Source organism: Cyprinodon tularosa, unplaced genomic scaffold, assembly GCF_016077235.1.
Source record: "Cyprinodon tularosa strain WSP-4 unplaced genomic scaffold, ASM1607723v1 ctg71, whole genome shotgun sequence".
Classification (NCBI taxonomy): domain Eukaryota; kingdom Metazoa; phylum Chordata; class Actinopteri; order Cyprinodontiformes; family Cyprinodontidae; genus Cyprinodon; species Cyprinodon tularosa.
This window is the reverse complement of record NW_024039463.1, coordinates 673601-689871: the sequence shown is the minus strand read 5'-3', so window position 1 is coordinate 689871 and position 16271 is coordinate 673601. Positions and strand designations below refer to the sequence as shown.

Below are 16271 nucleotides of genomic sequence, written 5' to 3'. Positions count from 1 at the left end.
TCGGGGAGTAGTGGACTTCCATTGTGTGGCACCCGGTGAGCAGTGTGGGGTTAAGAGTTTTGCTCAGAAACCCAGAGTGGAGGGTGTGGGGCTCGATCCAGGTACCTGCAACCTTCTTAGAACACAAGCGCACTGCTGTAACCACTGCTCCACATTCAGCTCCACTACGCATACAACGCCACAGACTTTATTGTAGGTAAATGCTTGATAAAGTCCACCTCATACAGAAGTTATAAAGCATTTCCTAAAAGCAAAGAAAGTCTGAAGCCTGAGTCTGTGTTGGTAATCCAAAATTGTGCTTCTGTGGCTCAGACTCTTAGTGCTAGTATTTTACACCCCCCAAAAAAAAAAAAAGTTTCAAAACACTTGGCACAGAAGGTCGATTTTATTATTAAAGGAATTCTGGTCAAAAAGCATAATATTGGCTGTCTGGATGAAGAGCAAAAATGGCAAACATCTGAAAACTCATTGTAACTACAAAAAGTTCAGTTATTCACAAGTGACAATTGATTTCTGTTTTTTTAGACAATATAGAAGATTAAAATAAGATTAAAGAGAAATGAGGTACTGCTTTCAATAAAAATTTAATTATACATTTTTCAATGTGACATTTATTAATTTTCTCTATCCAGAGCTGATAATGACAGCCTATGCCAGTTGTTATTGTGTGTATTGTGAACACCCAGATTACAAGTCCATCACAGTGCCAAGCACAGATACACACAAGGAAAGCACTATTTGTTACTGTAAAATAAATCAGGATTTTCTATATTTATGATATGAATTGCATACAGTATAGGCTATGAAAGCAATCAGAATACATTCTCAAACTAAAAACTAACTAAAACATGTGCAGATTGTGACAAAGAACTGCATACATACATTTACCATTTTAAAATGTAAGACTAATGCAAAAACAAGGTCAAAATTAAAACACTGATTCTAATCAATAACATCTAGCAAAATTAAATTCAGTTCTGAGGAGAGAGGTTCAACCTGTTCTCATTCTGCCCCTCTCTTCAGTATCAGATGCTGTGGGAAATCTGTCCTGCTTAGGACTGAGCTGGGACTCAGTCCTGATCTCCTGGGAAGTTCCAGCCAACCCAAATGGACAGATCCTGTTTTATGAGATCACAGGGGAGGTCAACATGCAAACCTTCACACACAAGGCTGACACACTAGAGTACACAGTGACTGGGCTGTCACCAGACCAGGAGTATGTATTGGCTGTAGCTGCAGTGAACTCTGCTGGACCAGGAGATATCAACAACTGCACAGCCTTCACCCTTTCTGAATCAGGTTAGCCATATTGGCTGTTTTCATCTGCAAAAAATAGATGATTTAATTCAAACTAAATCCTATTTGTCTTTTAACAGTTCCAACTGCTCCTCGCCTCCTCTCTATCTCTGAGGTCACAGCCACCAATGTGACACTTGAGTGGAAATCACCGGTCTCTGTTCCTGGCCTGCTGAAAGAGTATCATGTCATTGCACAGCTGATTTCCACTGTTTGCGAACCAATCATACAAGCTACTACCCTGCCAACCCTAGAGGACGACAAGGCCTTGCATTGTGTGGAGGACAATTTTACCGTTTCAGTAAATGCCGCGGATGACGCTGAAGAAAGCAGTGTCACCCTTCAATCCCTAGCTAAATACAGATACTATCGCTTCAAGGTGGCTGCAGTGACCAACGCGGGACCTGGAGCATATGCACAGTGGAGTTATGCACGCACTCTGGCTGGAAGTACGAACCCAACTGCAATGATGTGACCTTTATGTGTCAGTTAATTAGGGTTTACAGCAAGTCAGAGCATTCGGTAATATCTGACATATATTTTAGTTTGTTACCAGACTAATGATTTATACTACACATTTGCTGACCAATCAAACAATGTAAACAATCAATGAACACAAGTTTTTGTCTCTTTATAGGGTGACATCTAAAACTCTTAAACCAGTGTAGCACAATATCAGTTATTCTCCAACAGGTTATTAAAAATGATCCTAAAATGACATATCATCAATTTGCTTTAAAGGAATAGTACACCCATGCATCGTCTTCCTATACTTAACAATTATGATGATAAAGAGACCAGCTTAAATCAGCTGTGTAACATCGCTTTGCAGATTAAAGATTAGAAAAACAGACTGATGAAATAATAGTCCCAATATTAATCCTAGTGAGCGAGGGATGCTTAAAGGAATAGTACACCCAAAACATGATTAGCCTTCATTTTCTACTCACCTCCATGCTGAACAACACTCTGGAGTACTTTTTTGATATCTCAAATGCATCTGGAGATCTGGGAGGCTTCTTGCTGTCTGCTGACATTCAAATAATGGAGGTCCATGGCGCCCGAGACAGAAAGGTCCATAAAAGTCCACAAAAACGTGTCAATATTCCTCCATACTGCTCGTCCAATGTAATCCAAGTGTCCTGAGTGGGTAGCATCCAGAATTTACTCGAAACGAAGTCATTTAGAATGTTTTTAGAGCATAAACAGTAGTGTATAGGATTTCCTAATAGCGCCCCCATGCGCGCTCACGATTCTACGGAAGCCGGCAGACCAAACCAGCGCATTCAGCTCGGCAAAGAACTCATGCTCTTCCTCAACACTGAAGTCCTCAGACATTTTTCTTTCGTTGTTTCTTTCTTTGCACAGGTAAACAGCACATTTCTTCTTCTACGCTTGCATTATCGGCAGACCAGACGCTGAATGCGCACTTTCTTCCGGTTTGGTCTGCCGGCTTCCGTAGAATCGTGAGCGCGCATGGGGGCGCTATTAGGAAATCCTATACACTACTGTTTATGCTCTAAAAACATTCTAAATGACTTCGTTTCGAGTAAATTCTGGATGCTACCCACTCAGGACACTTGGATTACATTGGACGAGCAGTATGGAGGAATATTGACACGTTTTTGTGGACTTTTATGGACCTTTCTGTCTCGGGCGCCATGGACCTCCATTATTTGAATGTCAGCAGACAGCAAGAAGCCTCCCAGATCTCCAGATGCATTTGAGATATCAAAAAAGTACTCCAGAGTGTTGTTCAGCATGGAGGTGAGTAGAAAATGAAGGCTAATCATGTTTTGGGTGTACTATTCCTTTAAGCATCCCTCGCTCACTAGGATTAATATTGGGACTATTATTTCATCAGTCTGTTTTTCTAATCTTTAATCTGCAAAGCGATGTTACACAGCTGATTTAAGCTGGTCTCTTTATCATCATAATTGTTAAGTATAGGAAGACGATGCATGGTTTTCAAAACTTGTTGCAAATAAGAATTTGAAACACAGGTTTTGCATTCACATTCAGCTCCCACTTACTCTTTCTGCCAGCTTTGCACATTCAGACAGAATTACATCATGCATTTACTAAATATTCCAAACCCAGACAGACTGAATAATCTTATCACCAATTCTCATTTGAATGTAAGTCTGGAGAATGGAAATAAAGGACACACATTCAAAATCCAGTGTATTGGGTGCAGGGCCACAACATACCCTGACTAACACATTAAAGAAGGTCTCCAATGCAGGCCAAAGCCATACCATTTCTTGGACAGATAAAAGTGTATGTAAGCAGAGATGGCATCTCATCCGTAGTATCAGGTTTTTCAGCAAAGATTAAATTCAGATGGATGGACGAACCGATGGACAGACGGACCTACCTATTTTATATTTAGCACCAAATTCAAACACCAGGTTTTGGAAAAGAATCATAAATACTACATTTTAAGAATCTATTTATCTGTCAGTAACCCCAAAAAAGCCCAACCTCAATTTGTTTGTTTATGCATACGATATTAGAGCTAAAGCATGTTAAGAGGTAACACAACTTTTAATTTGAATGTGGACATAAAATAAGGGAACTAAGGAAAAGTTTATATTTCAAATTCCTCATTTAGATCTTTCGAGCCTAAGGCATTCTGTGTGTTCTGGACTGACTACTGTAGGTTTTTCCAACCTTTAAATATTCTTTGATCTGAACCACCCCATTACAGAATATCTCTGAATGCAATAACAGTAGTATCATAACAACTTTTCACTGTCCCAATAGGGAAAGTTTGCCCTACAGCCCAGAGAAAAATCAGTCATTTAAACTTGAAACCATATATACATTTCAATGGAAAAACATCAATAAAAATATTTATTAAAAATATCTTACTAGATTAGCAAAGTAATTACATCCAGTCACATTTCAACTTGATCAGAATAATGACCTGAGAATTGAAAAGGTTTGTATTACTTTGACCCTATTTTAGGCCGTTTAAATCTCGTACCAAATAGGAGGAGTTTAAGTCTTCCTGTTGAAACACGAACTTCCACTTCAGTCTGCCGGTCACGTATTTAGCTTTGTCCTTTTTTATCCTTACCAGCTTGTTTTTTTTCCTGTGAAGTATGGCATGCTAACAGTATGATGCTCCCACTATAGTATATTACCACTGGAAAGGCATTTAAAAGAGTAGTTTTTCAAATACTCATAAAAAAATGTTTGAGCTATTATTTCAAACAGGCAGCAGAGTGTCTGACTAATAGTTTTTCAGTGAACAGATTATCTTCTCCTCTGAGTAGTAGATCTTAGCAGCTCTTTAGCTCCTAATAATGATCTCCTCACCACATCTTTTTTTCCTTCAACTTCACCTTTATGTGCTGTTTTGGGGATGTCTATAACCTAGAATTCCAGGAGTTAGAGGTATGAGTACTATTACAAGGCTCTTAATTATATGATGATATTGTCTTGATTTGGCAAACACATTCATTGTCACCTCCCGCATTACCATAATGGCTTTACTAATATATTCTGGCAGCATGAAGTAACCTAGCTCCCCAAAGGCACCAATTGAGACAAAACAAATCTCTTTGTTTGCTCAGGATGAAACAAATAGGTTACCTTAGTGTCTTTGATTTTATTTTCTCCTTTGGGATTAAAGTCTCTTCCCGGCTTATATTGACCCCATGCATTTCAGGTAATGAAATATGTTTTGCTTATCTCCTCTCCTTAGAACCTGACGCTCCTCCCCGTGACCTTAAAGTGACTCCAACCTCCACCAGCCTCCGGATTGCGTGGCAGGTTCCAGCTGTTCTCTCGGGACCAACTTCATATCTAGTGCAGGTCGCCCTTCTGAGCTACAACCTCCCTATATAGACATGTCATTAGGAAAGCTCATTGTGGTTTTGCTTTGGTCACAGTTTTAAAACTGCAAATGAAGCACTGAATGGGGTTTTGAGTATTAAATGGAAATCAATTGATAATAATCAAGAACTTCTCTTACTTCAGGTGGATGGTCCTGGTGTGAACATATCAATAGTTCGGGGCCCAGGAGAATTGACTACAGTCTTTGTGACCAATTTAACAGCTTTCAGTAATTATGCCGTGACTGTCACCGCCTTTACTGGTTCATTAGAGGATGCTGGCAGTGACGGGAGAGCCATTGGGCCTATTGTCTTTCAGACACTGGAGGAGGGTAGGTGTAAATCCATTTTCTTATTGGCTTTATTTCTCTGCTTTTGCACCATTTCCTCTTTTCTTTACAGAGCCCAAAGACCCTCCCAAGAATGTTACTGTCACTGCTGTCCCAGAGGAAGTGAACCTGGTCAGGGTGAGCTTCAGTCCCCCTGAAGAGCCCAATGGAAACATCACAACTTATTACCTATTTGTGTATGAGAAGGACCGGCTGATTAAAAATATGAGCCTTGATAATATCCAAGGAGAACCCAACATGCTGGTCGCTTTCATAGAAGGGCTTAAAGGAGGGCACACCTACAGTATACAGGTGAGAAACTCATATTGCATGTAGACATAGAGCTACATTCTCCATGAGACTGAAAACAAAGACTATTATCTTTAATTCACAGGTCTTTGTAAATCTAAATGCTAACAATAGATCTTTTCCTATGGCAGAAAAGGGTGTGTTTTTGCCCTGAAACAATTGACAGCCATATATTGGAGGTAGCTTTGATGCATTTAGGGCAAACTCTGTCAGTACAGGTGCAGATCAAATGATTGGATTAGCTTGAAACATTTCAGAAGGTTAAATGGTTTTCAGATGAGTCACTTTACTAGGCAATTGTTTGTTGCCTAGACTCCCAGTATCAGTGACTGCCTTCTGGCCATCAGTTAAGTTGGAAGTCTTCTTATTTGTTCAGCCATTTTTTAAAGACACTGAATTATTAATCAGTCACAACAACCTGCTACAATGCTTAGAGACAAATCAGATGTTACGTGAGAGAAGAGAGACATTATTTAAAAGTTTTCTGACCTTGCATGGTAGAAGCACTTTATTTTTCTTCTAAACCATATAGTTTCCAGTTAATGGGGATGCAGTGGGCCTGGAAAAAACTACAGTTTAATGAAGTAACAAACCCAAGCAATCCTGTTTTTGATTTCTGTAAACCTACAGCTCTTGTTATTTTCTGTGCTAATCCTCCCGGTGCCTCCCCTGATTCCATGTGTTTGTCCTGCCTGCAGATTGCAGCCAGAAACGGGGCGGGCAGGAGCCCACTGAGTCCCCATGTCCAGATAACTACGGGGATTAAAGGTACAAGCTCCTGTTCTTAGCAATGCTCAGCGTTTTTTTTTTTTTTTTTTTTTGTCGCGGTGATCAAGCATAATTATCTGGTTGAATTTTTTAGTTTTCCTAAAAATAAAAAAAACAAACCTGTCCTTACACATTAAATGTGTCATTAGTCATGTAATGGAGAGCATTTCTGTATGATATAGTTCCCCTTTAGAAGTGCATCTGATACAAATATCGTTTCCCCTGATATCTGTGTGTGTGTGTGTGTGTGTGTGTGTGTGTGTGTGTGTGTGTGTGTGTGTGTGTGTGTGTGTGTGTGTGTGTGTGTGTGTGTGTGTGTGTGTGTGTGTGTGTGTGTGTGCTGTAGCCCCATCCAAGCCAACCCAAAGACCCCAAGCAGTTCTGGGCCAAGGAGGGGTTGCCATAGTAACCCACAGGAGCATAACCATCCGCATGCCAGCCTGTTTCTATAGTGACGACAACGGACCGATTGCAAAAATCCAGGTCATCGTGGCCGAGTCAGGGGGTATCCACTTTTTAGTCAAATACATTTCAAACAGACGTTTGTTGAGTGTGTCATATTTTCACAATGCACCTCCTTTTTGCAGTTCATAAAATAATAAACTCAGGCAGTTTTTTTTTTCTTTTTACACATTCTTCCCTTTTTTATCCTGTCTAGTGAGGGACAGCGAGAACCTGACCAACTGGAGGACAGCCTACCATCAGCGTCCTGCTCCTTACTTTACTGATGAAGGGTTCCCCAACCCCACATGCTTAGAGAGGGACAAGGCAGCAGGTGTGGATATGCATGTCGTAAGCGGTCGTAGGGTGTCTGGACTCAACCCTTCACTGCGGAGGTACAACCACACCAATGCAGGGACCTACGTGATTGGAGAGAATGACAACTGCATGCAAGAGAACAACACTGATCATTTCTGTAACGGGCCTCTGAAGGCCAACACTGTCTATGTGTGAGTCCTTCAGAAGAATTCTGGACCTTTAAGAACTTTGAAAAACTTTAACTGGGGTTTTTAAAAGAACGAAAAAAACTCTTCTGTTTTGCTGTTGGTTTGTGTTAACAGGTTTAAATTCAGAGCCACTAACATCAATGGCCAATATACAGACTCTGAATTCTCTGAGCATATCAGGACTACAGGTAAGTTTTCAATGAATAACTAAGCAAACATCACTCTGCATAAAAAAATAAAAACTCACTATGCTTTTTTCTTTATAGAAGGGCTGATATTTTTAGATTTGCCCTGAGTTCAATACACTTGAATTAAAAGGCTGAATTACCTCCTCAGTGTGCAGTCAATTTCTCCAGAGACCTCTTAATTATCTAATTACTTAATTCAGGTGTGTTGGTCCAAGGACACATTTAAAAGTTGCAGGATACAGGCCCTTGAGCACTAGAGTTGCCCGCCCCTGTTTGATTCCAATAAAACAGCAGGTACAGTGTAAGAAAAAAAAAAAAGATTAGGACTTGCCTCTACCCTAGAGGGCAAAATGTAAAGAAATAAGAACTGATTACACTTCTTCCACTAGTGCATGCAATTCTGCTCAAAGGGTAAGATGTATTGAGCCTGAATGTCAAAGTTAGTCTACTGATAACGACTCTAAATGTTTTCCCTAATGTGCAAGGGCTCAAAATTAAACATACAAGCTCTGATACATACTGTACTTCCTGTTTAAAACACAGGTAGATAATTAAACACTGGAACTAGTTTGATATTTAAACAGAAAAGATCCTAAACACACATCCAAACTTGTGTTGAATCAATAAAGCAGAAAACATGTATGCTTTATGATGGAGAAATTCTACCAAACACAAACTTGTGCATCCTGTTTTTGCAAATAAAAATCCATGACACATATAAATTTTATTCTCAGTCCAGTCTGAAAAAGAAAGGGGTTTTATAACTTGTTCAAAGGCTCACATTGTTCACTCTGATCATGGGTGCCTGCTAGTTATATTTGGAAGGAAATATTCTTCTTGTTTGTTTGATTTAACATAAGTGAAAAGTATTTATCTCTGATTTTGCAGCAGATGGACTGCTGACCAAAGAGGAACAAATCATCCTGGGTGTTTTGCTGTCATTCTTCCTGGCCGTGTTACTCATCCTGCTTATCTGTTGCTCAGTCAAGTAAGATTTAAAACAAGCCTGCATAAATTTACAACTAAACTTAATTATGAATGCATTACATTTCTCAGTGAAAGTAACTACTATAAGTTACTTTTTGTTCACAGGATCCACCAGCGTAAGAAGGAAGGTGGGACCTATTCACCCAGAGAAGCTGAGATCATAGAGACTAAATGCAAATTAGATCAACTGATTGCTGTTGCTGATATGGAACTGAAGCAAGAAAAACTCAATCGGTAAGTCTTTTCCTGTTTGTATAGAAAGAAACTGCTCAACTTTAGGCTTGATTTGTCTGTGTAAGACAAGATTCAAAATCTGTGTGAGCAAGGTGAAAACCCTCTTTGCTCTGGTTGACTTGACATGCAGCTCCTGTCAGCACAAAATCATCTAGCAGTGTTGAGTTTGTGCAAAAAATAGAAACAGTAGCAGCAGAAAGATACAACACAGAATTGTGGCTTTGTAATTTCTCTTCTCGTCAGTTCTCTGCAGAACAGAGAAGTCATTCTGCCTCCTTTATTCCAAAGAAAGATCAGCTACAAAATCTAACATCCAACTTTTTCTAGGTTTGTTTCTTTTCTTGTAGAGAACAAATTTCCCCACAACTTGCTTAAAAAAAAAAGAAAAAAAATGAACTCTAAACTTTTTCTGTTGTAAATTGCAAAGCTTTTACAAGTAAACATGCATTACTTTTTATTGGATAAAATTACTATTTTAGAAGTTATATTTTATTTTGACTCAGACTTAACTTTATTTATCCTTTGGGATATTCTTTGTATTTATTTAATCATCAACTTTCTGAACTTGTGTGTGTCTTTTCCTTCGTTATCTCCTAAGCCATCAGGAACATCAGTAAAGATTTTCTGTGGCTAACATTTCTATAAATCCTCTTAGTTCTTCTGTGGGAAATGTTTTCTTCCTTCAAAAGGCTCCTACCATATTTCTGTGTGATTTATGAGCTGTCCCACCCGTGTTCATGTGGAGGTCTGTCCACAGATTTTCAATTATGCTTAGGTCAGAAGAAAAGGCAAAGCCTAGAGTTCGATCTTTATTGTGCTGTAGATACCACACTCTTTTATCTCTTTTGCTTTCCATGTGTCATTTCTGGTTTCCAGAATGTTCTGATATTTATTAGATACAGTATGTTCTGTGAAATATCCCTCTGATGCAAGCTAACAGTGACTCAAAAGATAATGACTCAGTCCTGATTCACTTTTAAAGAGATGTCATATTCTTAAAATCTTGTTTTATACAGATTTGCTCATTAGGCCAAATATATTTTTTTTCACTTTCTTGCTTTCTGCTTGAGTAAATGCTCTTTTTTTCCTTAGAAAATAAATTATTCACCTCCTCATGATGGTCATATATACTGTACCTTTGCAGTATAGTACAATAAATGAGTATACTACCACTGAAGTGTGATCTTATTTTAATTTGGTGGTTAGATCTGCACCTCAATGCATCTGAGAAGCCATTATTTAAGAAACATTCTAATTCAGAAATCACATTCACATTTCCTGATTGTCTGACTGCATAGCAGCTTTAAAGTGGAGCTAAAATGACATTGTTATCAGTAGTGCATTATTTAAATCAGTAGTCTGATTTTGTCCAAGTAATAAATGGCTCAAACAGTGATATTTCAATCTGAAGTATCTGTTTTGCTTGGTTTTGTCAAATAGGCCATTGGTTGCAAATGGACGCAGAAAATGGAGCTCCGATGTAGTGTCTCTATAAATGTGAGACAATTGTATTTGTACAATTTTGTAAATGGTTAAAACATTTAGGGGCAGTTTTATGAAGGTGCATGCTGATATTAAATGTGTGCAAATAGTAGGAATGCATGTATCATTTCAAAAAAGTTCAAAGAGAATGTAGAGGTTAATAGTGTGCAATTTACAATGATAATGAAAATATAAATGTGAGATTATGTATGCTAAGGGTATCCTAAGTATAGATCACAAGTATTGTAACCCCTCCAGATTTAAAAAAGAATTCAGTTTAGTCAAGGACAATCATTTCAGAAATATCGTGATCCAGATTTCATTCAGTACTTGGGAGCAGATCAGGACATTTCTTATTTACCTTATGTTATTACATTGTCATAATCAGAAAGTCAGAACCCTGTTGTTTGTATCAATGTTTGCATTTGTGATCTCTTTTTAAAATTCTACAAAGGAAGAATACAACAATAACCTCTCCCTGCAGGTTGCAGTCAATGTTTTATTAAGGTTCTTTTAGAGATATTGATATCTTCTCTTATGAATGTTTACTATAACACAGAGCTTCGAATGTTTTAAGGCTAAATTAGATAGACATATCTGAACATTTCATTCCCATGTTTTTGTGTCGGTAATTTGAGCAACTTCATCATCTGTACATTTCAGAGCTGCTCTGTTTAAATGAAACTATTAAGAAATGATTCTTTCAAGCATTAAGTCGTACACTCCCTTGAACATCATTCCCCCAAGTTTTTTTTTTTTTTTTGTATCTGATAATACTTGCCTCTTATCTTTATGAGTAGAGGGAATGAAAGAGGGTGACTCACCTCCCTAATAAAACATTTAGAATGACAGTCCCTCCTCTACGATGACTGTTCACTCAATTTTCATAGCAAAGGCATTTCACTGTAGTCATTTGGCCAGCATCGCTTGTCTCCTCCTCTCTGATAGGACCAGAAAATCAGCCTAGCTCTGACAGCTCGGTGAGAGTTGTTAAAACACAACATGTCTTGCAGTTCAAGCAACACACCTTTCCTTGTCACTTCCCAACTCTCTTTCCACGCAGACGTTTACATTCCCTCACACAAGCTGTCTTTCTCTCACTGAACATTTGTCTCCCACCAGGTATTCTTCCTTCTTCTTTAGGCGCAAAGAGATTTATGTCATCCAGTAAGTTGGACATTTAGTGTGTGTGTGTCTCATTTTGATGTGTTTGCATGTTCTATTCTTTTAACTTCATGCACACACACACACATACAGTGTGCCTATGTGTGTCATCATGTTGCTTATTAAGGCTTACGTCAAACCGTCCATCTGTGCAGTTTTAAGAGAGCTTCTGTGGAGGCTGATAGTTCAGTTAATCAGTGACATCAGCATTTTACCAATAGCCTGCAGGTTCTTCTCCATTCCTAGTAGAGATTGAACAGTTTAGCTGAAGTCCCTCTCCTCAAGACCCTTTTAATTTGTTTACCCAGCCCCAAATCGTTTGGAAGACGGGGAGGGCAGAAGTGCTAAGCTTTTTCAATTGTTGAAGATCCAAGTAGATTTCACAGAAGATGAGCTGCACACTTTTCATGCAATCAATTGTCCCCCTTATTCTCATTATGCAGGAAAATCAAGGTCTGCATCAGTGTTTAATCAGGGTGGATTTAACCGCAAGATGCGGTTCTAAACGCGTATCTCTGTGTATTTTCTGCTGCAATGATTAGTAAAATTTTCATGGGCAGCAAAGCCAAAGTGTGGGTTGTAATCATTGCATTAATTTGCTTATTTTGCTTCTATTTTCGTCCAGGCTGCTCAGCTACAGGAAGTCGCTCAAGTAAGTCATCTTTTATAAATGATGCGTGCATGCACACAGCAGCTGCTGGAGAAATCAGCATGTTCTTCATGGCTCTGCACTGCTTATACCCTAAAATAAGTTGATATAAAATAGTGTATTGTTGACTCTCTCTCTCTCTGTCATTAACGTTCAGTGCATTTCTCTACCATCGTCTTTGTCAGGCCTGTCAACAAGAAATCCTTCCTGCAGCACGTAGAAGATCTGTGTGCCAATGACAATGCAAAGTTTCAAGAGGAGTTTTCGGTAAATGTTTGCCTAAACGGATGGAACCTTGCACCTGCTGTTCTTTGTTCATAACGCTTCTGCTTTTCCTCATTTTCGCGTATATTTGTTTCTTATATATTCAATTCGGATTTCATTTGACAATAAAAGGTAGTGCACACAGGAGGAAGCATGTAAAGCGACTGTTATAATAAACAAATAATCAATTGCAAACAAGAGGTAAACTGAATCATGTTAATGGATTTGAAAAAGGTTTAAATGAGAAAATATTTTGGGATTTCCACATATTGCTTGGTTTCTCCCTGCATAAATGTTATGTGTTTGCTTCTATTTCAAAAGCAGCAACAAAACCCCAAACACATCAATCATAACTGATTACACATACTTCTAAAGCTCTTATAGATTTCTCTTATATAATCTCCTTATTAGTGCAATAGTTTTTAATGAGGCAAGCCAAGTTAGCTTTGAAAAGTTCAAATTCATGGCTGCTGGAGTTTTTGTGAATGCTAATGTGAATGTGTTGTTATTGTTTTTTATTTCCCCAGGATCTCCCAAAGCTGCTGCCAGACCTGGCCACAACAGACGCCGACCTGCCCTGGAATAAATCCAAAAACCGCTTTCTCAACATCAAACCCTGTATGTGGTTGGACTCAAAATGAGCAAAACAAAGCAACCTAAATTTTCCATCTTACTGCAACCTTTTTTTAACTCTGTGAAGCCTTTTTTAACAGCCTCTTACTAAATGGTCTTCCTCTCGTTCTTTGGCACCTAGACAATAACAACCGAGTGAAGCTGCTGTCAGAACCAGGCATGGCAGGATCAGACTACGTCAATGCAAGCTTTGTCTCAGTGAGTTATCACTAATGAAAAACACCTTGAACTCTGATTAGAAGTGTATTCTAAGGCTATATCTTATGTGTTTCACTTTGCAGGGTTACTTGTGTCCCAATGAGTTCATAGCCACTCAGGGTCCTCTGCCCAGCACTGTGGCGGACTTTTGGAGGATGATCTGGGAAACAGGAACCCGCACAGTTGCCATGCTCACACAGTGTTATGAGAAAGGCAGGGTGCGTCGTTAGTGATGTTACAGACATTAGGTTTCATTTCAGGGCTTCCCTTCATAAAAGGATAACATCCTCTCTGAAGCCCTGACATATTCTCTGTGTACTGTGTTTGTGACATTTCAGATTCGTTGTCACAAGTATTGGCCTGAGGACAACAAGCCAATGACAGTGTTTAGTGACATCCTCATTTCTAAGGTGTCAGAGGAAGTGCTTCCTGACTGGACTGTCAGAACATTAAAAGTAGAAAAGGTAGTTAACACGAACACACATATGCAACACTATCTGCATTCATAGGTACAACTAAACAACATTTGTTTAGTTGTACCTATGAATGCAGTATTCATTACTGATTGATTGATTAATTGAGTGATTGATACTGAATATATGCAATATATATAGTATTTACATGGGTATTTATATAGATGGGTATGATTCTATATAGCTATTGCACTGGGGATCAAATATAAAGACACATTAAATTGCACATTAAACATTGCACCAGTTACTGCTGTTGCAGTGTTGCATTGTACAGTCTGGTTGCCGCAGGGATGAATGACCTGCAGTAGCACTCTTTTTTACAAACAGGGTGTAAAAGTATTTCACTAAAGTAGCTGCTGTAGCAGACAATGAAGATTTTGACTGTTTTTTTTTCTGCTCTTAGAATAGATAAAACTAGGACAGGAATAGAGTCTTCTCTGCAGCAACTGTCTACTTAAATAAATCCCATCTATAATTAGCATGTTTTGACGAAATTAAGTTCCTTATGTGTGCTTTAAAGTTTACATAACCTCCCATTTAAGAAAATATATAATATAATATATAATTTAGTAGAATCAATTATATTTTGAATTTTTGTTTAAAAATTAACACAATTAAAGTACCCAAATTAAAGTACCCTACTCATGAACAGTGAACCAACATAGCTGTGAACAGGTGCAGTCTTACTGAATAATTCCTATAACTTTATAGAAATCACTTGATTTCAGTGTTTGCCTCAAAGTGTCGCTAAACAAGATTTTAGTTCAGAAGCCACATCAGGCTTGTTTACTTGTTTTTTTGTTAATATATGCATGTAAATATATTTTCGTAATTAAGGTCATGATTTCCATTTTTTATCATTTGTTTTTTTATTACTTTTGCCAATTTCAATTTATTTTACTAGCTGATTTTGTTTCTGTCTTCAATGGAAGGGTATTTAAATCTTCAACCACAACTGTATGTTGCATGTTTTTGTGCCTTTCTGCAGATTCCTATTTTCCAAATTTATGCCCACAAAAGCAATCTGCCTATGACCAACAATAAACTCACATTAGACTCTAAGTTATAATTGACCACCACCACTAGATTATATATACAAAAATTTAAATTATGGATTTTAGCTACATATTTTTCAACATATAGTGCCAGGAGTTTTGGTTATGTTTACATACTTGTCTTTTTGTATACTTTCCTGCAAATGAAAGCCCTAGACAAATGAACCTTGTTTTTCCAAATGGAATAACACACCATATTATATTGATTTTGAAATTATGTGGGTCTTTTTACTTTAATGGTGGTTATAAAACAGGTTTGAATCCTTTCATTTCGGGTCAATGCAATATTTTTCTATCCTAACCCTAAATCTGAAACATTTGGCTTGAAATTCAAATTTCAAATGCCATAAAAGTATATATAAAAGTGAAATAAGAATTGAAAACCATTTTTCATAGTAAATATATTTCTACAGGTGCTATTAACATGACATTTTCACCAGGTGTTGGTAACAATCTATGCAATCCTAATATACAAAGAACTTAAACCATACTGTAGATGTCCAGAAATTAACAAGGTGGAATGGCACAGGAAAAAAGTATTCAATTTGTGAAGAAAGGGAGGTGCAGGCATGGAAAGCAGAGACACCAGCTGAAATCTCTCAGTAATTAGAAAGCCACCCTGCCCCTTGTCAATGCAAATTATTATCAGCTGGTTCAGTCCCAAATGATGGCCTATAAAAAGGTGTCTCTGGTATCACACAAGAAAAATCTCATCATGGGTAAGTGCAAAGACCTTCACAACCTTATTGTTGCAAATCATAATGATAGTATTGGTTACAGAAGGATTTCTAAACTTCTTAATGTTCCAGTGAGCCCTGTTGGGGCCATAATCCAGACATGGAAAGAACATAATTTCACCTTAAAATGACTTCCTCACAAGATTTCTGACAGAGGAGGAAAAAGAAATATCAAAATAGTTGTCCAAGAACCAAAGAACACTTGTGGAGAGCTTCGGAAAGAATGGAATTAGTGTAGGTAAAATTGTTTAAAACAAAACAATAAGTAATGCACTCAACCGCCCAGGCCTGTAATGCATCTCACCATGCAAGACTCCATTGCTGAACAAAAAGCATGTTGAAGCTCGTTTAAATTTTGCTGCACAACATTTAGACAAGCCTCTGACATACTGGGACAATATATTCTGGTCAAATGAGATCAAAATTAAACCTTGGATGATATAATACACATCATGTTTGAAGGTCAAATGGCACTGTACATCACCCCAAAAACACCCTACCAATAATGAAGTTTGGAGGTGGGAACATCATGGTGTGGGGCTGTTTTTCAGCATATGGTACCTGGTAAAGTTCAAACAATTAAAGGAAGGAATAATTAAAAATCTACAGAGATATTCTTGATAAAAATCTGCCATCTACCAGGATGATGAAGATGAAACGTGGCTGAACATTTCAGCAAGACAATGACCTCAAACACACAGCAATGAAACAATTGT

The 16271-nt window shown here is 38.0% G+C and overlaps 1 protein-coding gene across 1 annotated transcript in view; it reads left to right on the top strand.

The window, feature by feature from the left end:
- Nucleotides 1-16271, top strand: part of ptprq (protein tyrosine phosphatase receptor type Q) — a 51346-nt gene that overhangs the window by 27970 nt on the left and 7105 nt on the right. Inside the window, exons 29-46 of the mRNA XM_038268737.1 lie at nt 1024-1299; nt 1377-1745; nt 5009-5118; nt 5284-5470; nt 5541-5779; nt 6475-6544; nt 6891-7049; nt 7203-7494; nt 7606-7679; nt 8568-8667; nt 8772-8900; nt 11505-11549; nt 12172-12198; nt 12381-12462; nt 12987-13077; nt 13214-13290; nt 13374-13508; nt 13629-13754. Coding sequence (XP_038124665.1) covers nt 1024-1299; nt 1377-1745; nt 5009-5118; nt 5284-5470; nt 5541-5779; nt 6475-6544; nt 6891-7049; nt 7203-7494; nt 7606-7679; nt 8568-8667; nt 8772-8900; nt 11505-11549; nt 12172-12198; nt 12381-12462; nt 12987-13077; nt 13214-13290; nt 13374-13508; nt 13629-13754 — 2588 coding nt within the window. The remainder of the gene's footprint in view (nt 1-1023; nt 1300-1376; nt 1746-5008; nt 5119-5283; nt 5471-5540; nt 5780-6474; nt 6545-6890; nt 7050-7202; nt 7495-7605; nt 7680-8567; nt 8668-8771; nt 8901-11504; nt 11550-12171; nt 12199-12380; nt 12463-12986; nt 13078-13213; nt 13291-13373; nt 13509-13628; nt 13755-16271) is intronic.